This window comes from Patella vulgata, chromosome 5 (genome assembly GCF_932274485.2).
Source record: "Patella vulgata chromosome 5, xgPatVulg1.2, whole genome shotgun sequence".
NCBI lineage: Eukaryota > Metazoa > Mollusca > Gastropoda > Patellidae > Patella > Patella vulgata.
Genome location: NC_065883.2, coordinates 27,193,342 through 27,207,322, shown reverse-complemented (window position 1 = coordinate 27,207,322; position 13,981 = coordinate 27,193,342). Strand labels below are relative to the sequence as shown.

The 13,981-nt window shown below is 36.0% G+C and overlaps 1 protein-coding gene across 1 annotated transcript; it reads right to left on the bottom strand.

The window, feature by feature from the left end:
• Positions 1 to 1,325: 1,325 nt before the first annotated feature.
• LOC126821532 (protein-glucosylgalactosylhydroxylysine glucosidase-like) lies at positions 1,326 to 8,993 on the bottom strand. The gene is made up of 7 exons (XM_056100960.1): positions 8,916 to 8,993; positions 7,680 to 7,772; positions 6,873 to 7,108; positions 5,914 to 6,140; positions 3,568 to 3,803; positions 2,934 to 3,121; positions 1,326 to 1,344 (listed from the first exon to the last, which is right to left on the bottom strand). The coding sequence occupies exons 1-7, from the start codon at positions 8,991 to 8,993 to the stop codon at positions 1,326 to 1,328; spliced, it is 1,077 nt and encodes a 358-aa protein (XP_055956935.1).
• Between the last annotated feature and the right edge of the window lie 4,988 nt (positions 8,994 to 13,981).

Sequence of the window (13,981 nt, the reverse complement as noted above, 5' to 3'; positions counted from 1 at the left end):
TGTTTTAAAGCCAGGAAATTTTTAAAAATTATAATTGATTGATTAGGTGCTAGCAAGGGACGTATTTACTTTGTAGGACCTGGTCAAGTAAAATCAAGAAAAGATAAGTCTTGTTTGATTTGGCATTTTCATGGACAATAGTCGTGTTGGTTAATTCGCACCCTTTTTCGAGTAACTCAAATGCGAGGATTAATGGGGATCGATTGATAAGGGTTGTAACGTACTCTGTGGCTTCAAATATTGTGGGCTGATCACTGATATCATGATACAGGCTATCAGGTTTAATCTGAGGTTGAAAACATTCTCCATCACATACGGGTGGGTTGAAGTCACCTTCATATTGGTACTCCATCTGTAACAATTTTTAAATTATTGTAGAAGTCATCATTTGTTGGTTCATATATTTTTTCATGTTATGATCATTAGATAAAGAATAATTATTTAGTACATTGTAATTTGCATCTTTAACAATTCCATTACTCAGACGGATTCAATGGAAAGCAAGCAGTAGTAATTTGGTGAAATGGTTATTTTATAGAGGACGGTCTGAGTTAATTTGAACTATAGCTTTATATGCTGACTATTGCTTCTTACAGTCGTCTATAACGTCCACATGTGCTGACCATTGCCTTTGTACAGTCATCTGTAATGTATTCAGCCTATTAATCTTTACAGTCGTCTATATTTTAAAAAATCTGTACATTCGTCTATATTATAAAATCTTTACATTCGTCTACATTATAAAATCTTTACATTCGTCTACATTATAAAATCTTTCACGTATGACTAATAAAACTTGAGGAACACGAGGAACAGGTCTGTTGAAAAACATACCCAATGTCTTGACGTTTTAATACCACAATATAGCTGATTATGATTAGTCAATATCTCTGTATTCTTCAACAGTTGATGATTACTTAATACAACATAACGTTCACTGAGCAGTTTTCTGGAAGATGAAGTATAATTATTTTAATTGCCTAAAGCCATACATCGCGCATGCACGCTGTGCTTTTATTAATCTGATTAAAATACAGGTTTAAATTTATTTTCCCTTTTCTATACTTTTGATGGTATACCTGTGTTTTAATCACATTGTGTTTTTACCATATATAATGGTTTCTGTGACATGTAGTGGACTCTGACATGTATTAGGTCAAACTTATAATAAATTAACACTATTTCCAAAATATATAAGATAGATAGGGAGAATAGATGATGTTGAATATAATGATACAGTTTTCAAACATTACCTTGAAATGCCACACTTTAACAAATGCTGCAAAGCCCCCAAAGACTTCTCATTAGGGGTATTACAAATAAAATCACCAATCATACCAATTGCTAAAACATAAAACAAATTAAGACATGTTGTTAAAGGAGAAGTTCCAGTTATCACACGAAAAAAGTAAAATTTTGGCCGTCTTTAAACAATGAGCATATTAATAGATAAATATATCGTACTTAATGCCGTGGTGTTTAATCGTGTGTTTGTCTGTAATTGCCAACCAGATCCAATATATATTCTACCATCTTGTGCTATCAAAAAGTTATATGATCCATCTTCTTTCTGAAACAGATCCGATAAAAAAGTGTCAGACCATAGAGGATGATTATATTATTTGGTTAATTCCATTCATTACTCGGTTTAGATCACACATTGTTTTACCTGTATGGCCTTTTCTCTAGAGGTGCAAGTCCAGTGGTCGGTACATTGATCACCACCAGTTTGTTTGACCACCACGTATTGTATAGGATTATTGACCTCTTCGTTACCTTCCAGACTCGACATTTGACCATTATCAGAAACAGACGTAGGGCACGATGAACCTGGATAGAAGAAGGATGAAATCTGAATATTATAATTAGAATTGTTGGCTTATGCATCGTGATTGTCATACTCCTTGCAGTGTTTCATTTGATTAGAGCTAATCCCACTTAACACTGCTGTAATGGAAGCAAATTTCTGTTCCGATTAACAACCAATAGCTAACTGCGTAACAATATCATTACGCTTTAAACAGAGCTGCAAACTGGACCCAATATATTTACATAACGTTACGTCATGACTCACGATTTATTATGCCCAATTAACCAGTGCATAGCATAATATTGCAGAAAAACGAATTGTGTGACAAACGAGGCTATCAACACGAATACAATGTAAACAATACTGTTTGGAGACGAACAATACATTCGCCGTTTTTAATACCTTAAATCACTGTCCAAAGTTTTAGGGAAGACCCCAGATTAAACAAAGGGCTGTCATGCTGATGTACTTGGGATAGATTTGATTAAACGGGAAGAATAGGCACACTCCCTCAAAAGCTCAAGTATCAGAATCCAACCCAGCAATGGCCAGAGAGGGATATCTCGGGCCATTGCTTCAGGAATATGCGTTATTGTAAGACCGATTCAATTTTGAAAAACGTCTGAATTTAGGAATAATATTACCTTCTGGTAATGAGCAATCTGTAATATTGGTAGTATACAGGGTAAAGGCGGTTCTGGGAATCATAATCTCCTTTCCTGAAAATATAAACAAATTTTTTTATTCAATACTATTGTTGTTTTTTCACCCTTTCATGAGAATTACCTTTAATTAGAATACGTTGATTACGTATTTAAAGACTGGCTGAATTTTTTTCTAATCAAAAAAAATGTCTAAAATGATTTAGAAATGCTATGTTTTATTACAGTATATTATGCTATTTTCAAAACGTTAACTAAGCTGTTTAAAATTTTTGCAGAACATTACGTATGATTCGATATTCAATATTACTTATTTAACATAAAATCTATAATGTCATTAAACTGAATATTGCCTGATTTTATTACCTTTCATCAGATAGAAATCAGTATTTGTTGACACAAGACGTAGATAAATTGAATAATCAGACGTCTCTTGAACAACGATTATCACTCGATCCGACTTTATGTAAAGGTCAAAGGTTGTTTCCAAATAATCCAATCCAAGGAAATGCAAAGAGGTTACATTTTTGGGCAGTTTTGGTTCAAAGGTTAGTTTTTCAACATGTAGGCGAGCACCGGCATATCCATAGATAAGAGTTTGTAAAAATGTACCCATGCCACTGAAGTTGATATCCCCTTCACCAGAGACCTCTTTATTCCAAACCTTTTATCATACCGTAAACAAAAACAAAATGTTATCAAAATAGTTATCCATTAAAATTTACATATATTTGTAAACACACCTAAAATGGTGTGTTTCTGGCCTTAAACATTATATAGAATTATTATGTAGATATCTATTCACATGACAAGCCCTCACCCAACTGTCTATACCATTATTGGGTGGATTAAATATTGAGTGAGTTAGACAACGCCCGTCATATCTGCGTTATACGTTAACAAGGCCGGAGGGTGCCGAAATTATCTAAAAATTAGAAATTTCGAAAATCTAAAACGCGTTCTGCATAATTCAAAAGCCTAGCCCGTACGATTCTGATCATATATTTCAAACCAGTCCTCCGGAAGGAACGAAATATTTCATATAGATAGATCAATAAAAATGCACATAAAAGTGGTATATCTAAAGGATCTTACATTAAATGGCTTTCTAGGATAACTAGAATGAGACTTCTGAAAATACTTAAACGCCTTCTCCGTGTCACCTATTTCCAACAAATTAATAGCAAACATTGCCCACGTCATAGCAGAGCTCTTTGGATCTGTCAAGTTTTCGTAAATAGCTAAATCTGATCGGCGAACCGTTTCATTCATTTCAAACATCAACGGAAATCCTAATAATATGGCATCAACCTCTTTCACCACAGCTGAAACTTTAAACAAATAAAAAATTCGGATGAGTACATTTAATTATTATCACTTTTGCTCCGTGATTTAAGTTCCATAAACCTCCATCTAGCATGAATACTCTAGCAAATAACGTAAACTAGCCCGGGCAGAATGGTGCCTTTAACTCATTATATTACCCATTTACACTGAATAGTAAATATTTTTTATCCAGATATGCTTCAAACACCTTTATATATTTTTCTAATACTTCAAAAACATGTTCTAGAATTTGATTTGCAGAAGGAAACAAAGTTAATATTGTGAGCTAATTAACCCGCACATATATCATCCCTCTCAGTGATTGTGGCGGCCTAGCGAATATTCACTGCTAATCAGTGTGGAACATTAGTAAGCGGAACCGACGCTGTCCGGGCAAAATGTCCCCTCATAGCACACGGAATGGCGTTTGTCCGTCTTCGTTAGCCCCGTATGTGCAGGAAAGTAGGAGTTACCCTCATTTCCTTTCATTCCCAGTCCATGGTGGTTATATTTATGACTGTTACAAGAAGAAATATAACCTCATGCACACTGTAAAGACATGAAAAATAGAAACAAATAAGACCTTACCGTATCCCTCGTATTCAGGGTGGTACATTCGACTGTCATCATATGGAATAAACATCTTCGTGGCTTTTTCAAGCCACTCTTCTTTTATTTCATTTATATTTTCTAAATCCGTTAAACACGCAACATATCTCGAGAATTCTATAGCCATTTTGACAGCCACGTTTGTGTAGACGGAATTAGAAATGTTTACAGCATTTTCATCCGGCCCAGTTACCCCTGTAGGAAGATACAAGTAATAAAGAATACATTCGATCAAATTAATTATTAATTTAAAAAGAAATGGTATGGTTGAATTTAGGTGGATACAGAAAATGGTCATTGGTCACAGGAAATCCAAGCTTCCGCGAAATGTCCAAGGGAGATAACTCCATTTAATTAGCCTACCAAGATTCTCTATTTTAGTTAATTATGTCTGCACCCTGATCGTAAAATGCAAAATTCTTATATCATAATTTAATCCATTTAATATTCTACCAAACTATTTGAAATAATATAAGGCATAGTGAACCCGTCTTTAAACAAAGTCCATTTTACTGTACCAAAACCCCACTATTATTTTAACAGCAACGCGAATAGTAACAACTGTTCCAGCCAGGGTAGTGGTGACAATATACGCAAACCAGCTGTATCGCCACTCGGCTGACAGCTATCATTAAAATTTCAATCTTTGACCTCCACCCAGTGGAGTAAGCGTCGAATCATTATCCAGTGGAATGCAATAAGAAGGTTCCCGCCCGAAACGAATATTGCACGTCATGCATCATTCTTCGATCCTCAACGAATATATATATAGAAGAAAATGCAGGGGTTTGTATTATCCCATTTCCGCTAATTCAATAGTGAGTACATAACATGTATCTTTCAAAATATTTCGACCCCCTTCAAGTAGGTGTAGTCCACAGGGCAGGGGTGTGAGGTAGAACAGGTGGCATATTGAGAAAAAATTTGTTCATTGTAGAATATATCCAGAAATATTAGCACAACCGCAAAGCTGCACTACTCTTTGTTTCACGGTAAACGATGAAAAGATAAAAGGTACGCAGACACAAATATATATATATATATATACCCATGAGAAAATGCCATGTTGGTCAAATCTGCCATATATATGGGTCTTACACAATTAAGATAAAATCCGGTGTATCAGAAGTAAGCTACACGCTTATTTTCGCATTTAATGCAAGTATATAGCAACATCAACTTGATATGATATCAATAACTAATTAATATTCGAGTTTGAAACTTGATATTTTTCGCCTAATTAATAACTAATTAAAATTCGAGTTCGAAATACTTATTTAATTATACAGTAAAAAAAAAAAACCAACAGTAATTGAATATGTGGATAAATCATATATATAATGCAGCCCAGTAAACAATAGACACAACATTTTACGAAAAGAAATATTTGTCGGTAATCAATTTCGGTTGAGTGGGGTCTAAAATGTTTGTTTCGTACCATGTAGATCTATAATAAGAAAAATTAACTATTAATTCACAAATATAAACGAACAGATTAAAGCTCACCATTAATTTCATACGCCGCCTTGACATCATTCCATAATGCCATAGATTGCAAAAAGTTAGCCAAATCTCTAATAAAAGTGTATCCAGAATCTCTTCTCAGCCAATTCAAATCACGAGTAGCAGAAATATATTGTCTTGCAGCAAAAGCTATGTCAGCCGTGATAAATTCATGATTCACCTCACCAAAACTCAGCTCATCACCACTTACTCCACTTTCAGACGGATACCTATGCAACAAATGAAAAAGTAGTCCCTCGATTAGCCTATAAACTATCCGCCATTCATAGAGCATATTGGCTGAAAGTTCAAGTGTATTTTTAAAAATAATACCAAAGGAAAATCCCAACACACATTTCCACACACAATTTTGGTTTTGGCAAAATCCATCCACAAAAGGCGTATCAATTGTTCATAATTAACTGTCATCAACAGTCATTAGTAAATATTGCGTAGAAATATAACACCATTTCCCCCACTTTTGTTTTCAAGAATTTCAATTTCATGACCTGGCAAGAAAGTCTGATTTTGATAATGATCTAGAACTATGACACTTTGGTAGTAGAGATATGATTACAATGCCAACAGAAAAGATCAAAATGAAAATCCACCCCATGGGACATTTTTCCTTACTGTTAGGAGTACAGCAAGTGATGAGTTATTGATTGATATTCTCATGGTTCCAGGTAAGGTGAGTATGCCAAAAAGGGAAATCGGTATTATTAGAATTACTCTACGTAATATAAATATTCGGTGACCTCATACAGGACGTTGACTGTAAAAGAGTAACTTGGAACATATAGTGTAGAATAAGATTCACTGTTGTTAATAAAAATGCAACATACCTTAATCCTTGATAACCCCTAGTTGTGGCCGTTTCACCTGCCGCCTCCATGTTTCGTACACGATAATTAAGCAAACTTTTGGCTAGTTCGGGAAAGAACATCAACAGGGGCGGAAACATCCAGGCTTCCATGTCAATTAATACATGACCTCTGAAATCTGTACTGTTGTCACCATTTGCCAGACCTTCTGGACTTAGTCCATAGAAAGGTTCGTTCGGTTGGTTTGGATCTGTTGAAGGTAAAGAGCTGAGGGTATAATACATGCTGCTGTGCACCAGGGTATTGAGCTCGGTGTCCCCTCCTACCTCTATTCGCCCTTTCGTCCATTTATCTGCCCATGAATCAACATGATTCTGCTGAAGAACACCTTGTTTTGAGTTCAATTTATTCATTGCCGATTGGAACACCGTTTGTGCCCTATCCATGTCAGAATCTACTGAAGTAACAAAGGTCCAGTTTTTGTACGCTTCATCTGGGGCTAGTATCAATCTAGATGGTATATCTGTCCAGAAAAGAAATACTTCTGCAACAGAAACTCTGTCCGATTCTGCTTCTTTTGTTATTCCTCTTGTTTTCATGCAATTTCCAGAGCATCTGAAAAAAAGTATATATATTAAAATGTTATGTTATAGGCAATAATCTGTGGATGTGGGATGGGTGGAGGGTGGATGTGACGGTAGGATAGACCAGGCACTGAGGCTTAGCTTCTTGTTTTGATGCGAAGTTTTAGCTATTGACAAACGAACTATGCGTATGTAGACGCAGCTTCATTTCATTGTCGAAGTTAGTAGTTGTGAAGACCACCACAAAGAAAAACCCACAATGTAGTGAGAAATCTGACCTTTCAACATCAGCATGAGGTTCTAGTGCATCTAAAAGAATATCATCTGTGCTGGTAAGTGATGAGCGTTGTAATGTAAGTACCAGACTGTCATTTCCAATATTTTGAGTTCTTATAATTTCTATTTCTGTTACCATCAACTGAGTGTAATGTTGATGTGCATACGTTCTTAGTTTAATGGTGGATGTCATGGTATTGATGGTCTCATCGAACCAACCTACAATTATAAGAACCATGGCGTCAAAGCACAAGCAACAATTATTATTAAAACAATTATTGTTTGATGAATGATACAGGAAGCGTATCTCCAATTATGAAATGAACGACAGTTTTATTTCGGGTTGCAATTCCAAAACCCAAAGCCCTGTCTACGTTCACCAAAATCACAACATAACTAGCTGCATATATACATTTATTAGATAATACGGAGTTTTAGGGTTCATCGTAAAGATTCCGGTAAATTCCATTAATGGTTTGAGTATAAGGTCTGGAATCTGAATACCCGTATCGTTATTCAATTTACAAAGTTTGAAGATCATGAATATTAATATTTACCTTATGATATTCTAGTTTTGTGTTAATATTTCTTACCTTTCCACAAATCTAGTTTATAAGTTTGGCTGTTTATCGTATCATTAACCAAGATTCTAACGTCATGGTGAGATCGTATTTCTGCTCGATGACTCCATCCTAATGAGAGCAATAGTTTATACATTTTGGATAAGATTAATTTACCTTATTTACCGTTATCAAAATCTTATTTCAACACTACCAAAGCATAATATATTAAAAGAAATCGTTTATATAATTGGGAGCCACGGTAGCTAGGTGGGTAAGGCGCTGGCTCGCTAGCCTGGAGGTCGGGTGTTCGATCCCTGCATTGGCCGAGAAAGTTCATCCCGATTTTTCCGACGTGGTTTCCCCTTGTCAGTGATGCAGGACGGAGGGCCTGACAAGGACAGCTGTCTAGTCCTTCGGATGAGACGAAAAACCGAGATCCCGTGTAAACATTGGAATACACGTAAAAGATCCCTTGGCAGTTGGAATTCGATATAACAGTAGGCGATAGTGCCGCTGCCCGGGCAAAATTTCCCTCATAGCACACTGTATGGCGTATGCCCGTCTTCATATGCCCAGTATAGGAGCAGAACAATAGGACGTTAAACCCCATTTCATTTCATTTTGTTTATATAATTTGATTGCACTGTTAAGAAAAATAACGACAAAATATTGTGATATTTGGGTATTTATTGGTTATATTTATCGATACGACTATGATGAAACGTAAGATGTTAAACTAAGAGTGATTCACCTCTTACTCCATTATACAGGCCATTCATGTAAAGAGTATCACTGTACACCACTGAGGCTATATGACCATTACCAACTGATGCCATTCGTTTGAGATCCAAGCCATCTGTACTATTGGTAGGTAAACTTGAAAATAATATTAAAATGTAGTTTATAATATTGTATACCATGCAGCAATTATCACTTTGTAGGTACACAAAACAAAACAAGCTGTATATCATCTATCGCGGCCACAAGGTTGTCGTTAAAGGGGGCATAATTCTGGTACAAAAAGTCGCAGAATGTTGAATACTGATCAGGTTCGTCCTCCTATGCCCGTATTTTGTCTCTAGAAACCTTGGTTTATGCGGGGATTTTCCATGCCCGCCCTATAATCATGTCAGCTCTTCAATTGTCAGGACTGACGGGGCTTGCAAGAAAAGTTGCCTGTTGCTCGAATGGAACTAAAACCTGAGGTCCACCCATGCACACATTAATGTGACGGCAAAGAACTCTTAAGGATCGAAATGAAATGAAATGGAGTTTAACGTCCTACTGCCCTGCTCCAAACTGGGCTAATGAAGACGGGGCTCTTAAGGATCGGAAATCGAATAAGAATAGGCAGAAACGCAGATGCCCGGGCAAAATTCTCCTACCTTGCATTCGAAGTGTAACAATAGAAACAAAAATGACAATATATTTGCCTTAAAGTTTGTTGACGGGACATTAATCCCCATTTCTGTCTAGACTATAGAAACTAGATTATATTCTAGATTTTAATTGAGTGGTAATTTATCAAAATGTAGAAGCACCGGCGAAATCTTTATGGGGATTTTGAAACAATAAAACCATACGATTTTCAAGCCCGGTCTGTCGGGCTGACAAGAAAAGTGTACCTATTAGTTCACATTGGGGGTAGGTAAAAGAACCCTTGGCAGTTAAAATTCGATGAATGGTAGGTGAAAACGCCGCTGAATATGCAAAATTCTCATCCTTAGTATGCACACCTGATCATAAAGAAAGTAACTTTATTTTGTCTCATAATAACCCTGTCCAACCTCGCTGGTTTTCTCTGGGTTCCCCGGTTTCCTCCCACTGTTAAAAACCCCTACGCGCAAGCGAATTATTGAAATAAAATTGAACCATGTGCTAGTCCAGAAATGACCTAGTTTGTGTCGAGTGGACGTTAAACCCCATTTCTCTCTCTCTGATAATAACCAACGTTTGAAAGCGAGAATTTCAAATTTTCTAAGAAAGTCAAAACATAATTATTTCTATGTCTTTTGCTCAATAGGTTATCAAATCACTATTATACGATCATGTGCATTATTTCCCGCCCTTAAAAATCTATGACACAGGAAATAACAACACAATTACCTCCCCTGTTTTGCTATTGACAACATGGGGCAGCCATTTTCCAACGTTGGAATTTGAAGTTAAAAATGATATTTTTGCCAATTTCTCAGCTGGCAATAGCGAATTATAGGATTAATAGGATTATTCTTTAACAAGGTAGGACTGTTTATGGATACCATCTATTTTAAGGCTTTATTTTAATACATTTTAAAAATATAACTTGAAAATTTGCAATTGCAACTTTAACAAGACGTTATGTCCTCTGTATTCTATATACGCTTATGTTGACATGTTTATACGCGACATTATATATATCTGATCAGATAACGCAGATTAAGGGCGTTACCCAGCACGTGTACCGTGTTGAACGGATAATCTTGTAGGGGGATACTTGTATAATGTTTTAGTTAGCTGGAGACCATCTTCAAGTTAAATTAGACAATGCTGTCATGGCTGTTATCCGAGCTTCTTTTAGTGTAACGATTATCTTATTTGAGAGTATGAACACAAAACCCCTTTCAGAAGATAATTCAAACAAGTGTTTAATTTGCATCATATTTCAGTCACTACTGTCTAATATAATTTCTTTCCGTCTTAACATCAGACCATATATGACCAAGGTCAACTAATAAATTGCTTGTAAGAGTTTCCGTTCACCAAAACCCATGTTTATCTATATAAAACTGTGTATGTTACTGTTAGGCTTGTATTTTCATATTTATATAAATGATTCTACTATATAAAGGAAAAACATCCCTGATATTTAAGCTTGCATTACATTCCTGCAAACACACAGAGCTGATTTGCAATGGGGTCTTGTGTATCCAGACAATAATAATTAATTCAATGAATGAAATGGGGTTTAACTTGTGCTATGAGGGAAATTTTGCCGGACAGCAATTGAATTCCAATTACTGTCAAGGGTTCTTTTACGTGCACGCCAAGGTTACATGGGACCCCGTTTTTGTCCCATCCGAACGACTAGACGCCGTTCCCTTACCAGGCCATACTAACAAAGGTAAAACACGCTGGAAAAGTCCGGGGAACCTTTTCTAGGCCAACCTGGTTAGGAGCTAGCGGCTTACTTACGTAGCCACCCCGGATCCCATCCTTAAGATAAGTAGAAAAGGATTCCTGACGCATTTTGTCGTAATCACTGCATATTGCTTTAAAGGGATCAGCATAGTTTGTTTTTAAAGTAATTTACTAGAACCAAAATTCATCTGAGGCATTGTTGGCATACCCTAGAAAAAATAAATAAGTCAATTTGGTACCGTAGCCATCAACTATCAAATAAACATAACGTGTAAAGGTAATTACGCTGATTGATATAGATATGTGTACCTGTTAGTAATGAGGCTCCAACTTGCATCATCCATATCCTCACAATGTCCCACCATAATGGCAACTAACACCAACAACCATTTTAACGCTTCAGACACCATTGTATTAATCCATCTAAATTCCCTCTTCTGTGTGATTATTAGAACCTACAATCTTGAATTAAGCGTTTAGAAATCTGACTGTCGTGATTCTAGTTAAATCAGAATATTACACTATAGTTGTACCAAGTTCAGTATGTGAGTAATCAATTTGTGTATAGAAAACGTGCAAATTTTGATATTGTTCGAGAATGTTCTGCTTCTTTTAACGGCAATCTGCCCTTGCAAATTAAATTATTGGAGCAATCGCTTATTAGCTAATCAAAATTATGAGATAAGAAAAGTGCTCACAACGTATAACATAACACAGATCTATGAATAAAAAATCAGTAGACTAACGCACGTTTCGACAATAGTTCATTTAGTAGTTATCAAGCATGCGTTGTAGTATATTTGGTTGCTAAATGCCATTCAAATATTTTACTCGTAACTTTTATTTATTTATTTTCTTTATTTTATTTATTTATTTTTGTATGCGTATTTTGCTTGCCTTATAGTAGCTTTTGATTAGTCGGCAATCGTCCATTATTTGTTTGATTTAGAACTGGTTATTAAGAGTTCATATTGCTTCAGAAATATATTTTTATAAAAATCCAGAATATCGCACTGTGGTCGATGGTATTACGGGCAATACTCCGTCTATCAAATAAAATAAAAGTAGTAACTTACCAATCTTTTAGGCACCGGTTAACTACAGCAGAATGTTTTGGGTGAAAGCGAATACCGTGGTAGAGGCGGTATATATATTATTCACGACCGACACTCGGTCGGTGGGAAATTACGGCCTTGAATAAAACACAGTACAATCTTCTTTACAGATAAATAAGATATGATTTGCATGCGTACCCTTGTAAATTTGATCTTGGATTTGTTGATATAGTTACCATATACTGTATGGAAATTTTAAGCAAAGGGGGAGATATGTAAGTAAATAAAACCAACAGATTAAACTGGGTTAATTCGCCCTGTATCACGGATGGATAAAAAAGTCTATAAATTGTGCAAATTTTCAAAGCCCATAATATTTTCCACTTGTTGAGACAATACCCTGATATTTTGAAAATTTACTTTAGTGTGAAATATTATATTACTAAAGTTTCATTTCCTGGATGATTCTTTTTTTATTCACCAGATATACAATATGACTTTGGCTCTGTGAGTAAGAAATGAACTGAAATGAAATGGGGTTTAACGTCCTACTGTTCTGCTCCTATACTGGGCTAATGAAGAGGGCATACGCCGTACAGTGTGCTATGAGGGAAATTTTGCCCGGGCAGCGGCACTATCGCCTACTCTTATATCGAATTCCAACTGCCAGGGGATCTTTTACGTGCATTCCAATATATACACGGGACCTCGGTTTTCGTCCCATCCGAACGACTAGACAGCTGTCCTTGTCAGGCCCTCCGTCCTGCATCACTGACAAGGGGGAACCTGTGAGTAAGACGTTGGCTTGCTAACCTGGAGGTCCCGTGTTCGATCCCTGTTGACGAAGAAAGTTCATTGTGAGGGCCTAGCAAGGGGCCGAGGTCTCGCGTACACGTTGGCAGGCACATACAAGAACCCTTGACAGTTGGATTTCGATATAAATGTAAGCCGTAGTGCCGCTGTCCATTCAAAATTTCCTTTATAGCAAACTGTATGCCCGTCTTTATTAAATAAGCCCAGTCGGTGCAGAACAGTAGGACATTAAACCCAATTTTATCCATTCATTCATTTCTAATATACATCGCTTTAAATACATAGAATATTGTGAGGAAATGTTCATATTTTGGCTGTTTTGTAATTTTGCATAAGCCACGCAAGTTTGGCGTAGTCTAAAAATTGTAGATCATTTGGTATCGTTAAAACGTGTGGACTGGACTAGCAAAGTTTGATACACATCTTTAAAGAACTAAAACCAGGAATCAAAAGGTGCAAATTCAAATACGATAGATTGACTAATCATACGCCTTCAGCACATCAGTCGTCCGGATAGTATAATAACTGCCGATTTGAAATTCATTTTTTGGTAACTTGAACCACCAACGAACTAATAATCAAAAAAGTTTCTTAATTACGAGATTCTAAACAGTGTATATAGATTTCTAGTAAATTGTCGTTAAAGATGCATCATGTGAGAATTAATCAAAATTAGTTCAAAAATAGATAATAACCAGCATAATTATAAATTTCATACATATCGGATGATAACTTAAATCAATCGAGCATTAACATGGTTCAATAAAGTGAAACAAGGGCCATAACTCTAGACGTAATAAACGGAAATTCCTGAAACCAATGGGCTTCTTCGTTTC

What these genes read in the sequence shown, in the direction of transcription:
- LOC126821532 (XM_056100960.1), bottom strand. Translation starts at nt 8,993, where the DNA reads ATGGCATCAGTTGGTAATGGTCATATAGCCTCAGTGGTGTACAGTGAT. An exon ending in ATATTGGAAATGACAGTCTG is followed by an intron (nt 7,109 to 7,679) that starts GTACTTACATTA and finishes GTTCTTCAGCAG; the next exon opens with AATCATGTTGATTCATGGGC. An exon ending in ATCCTAGAAAGCCATTTAAT is followed by an intron (nt 3,122 to 3,567) that starts GTAAGATCCTTT and finishes TGGAATAAAGAG; the next exon opens with GTCTCTGGTGAAGGGGATAT.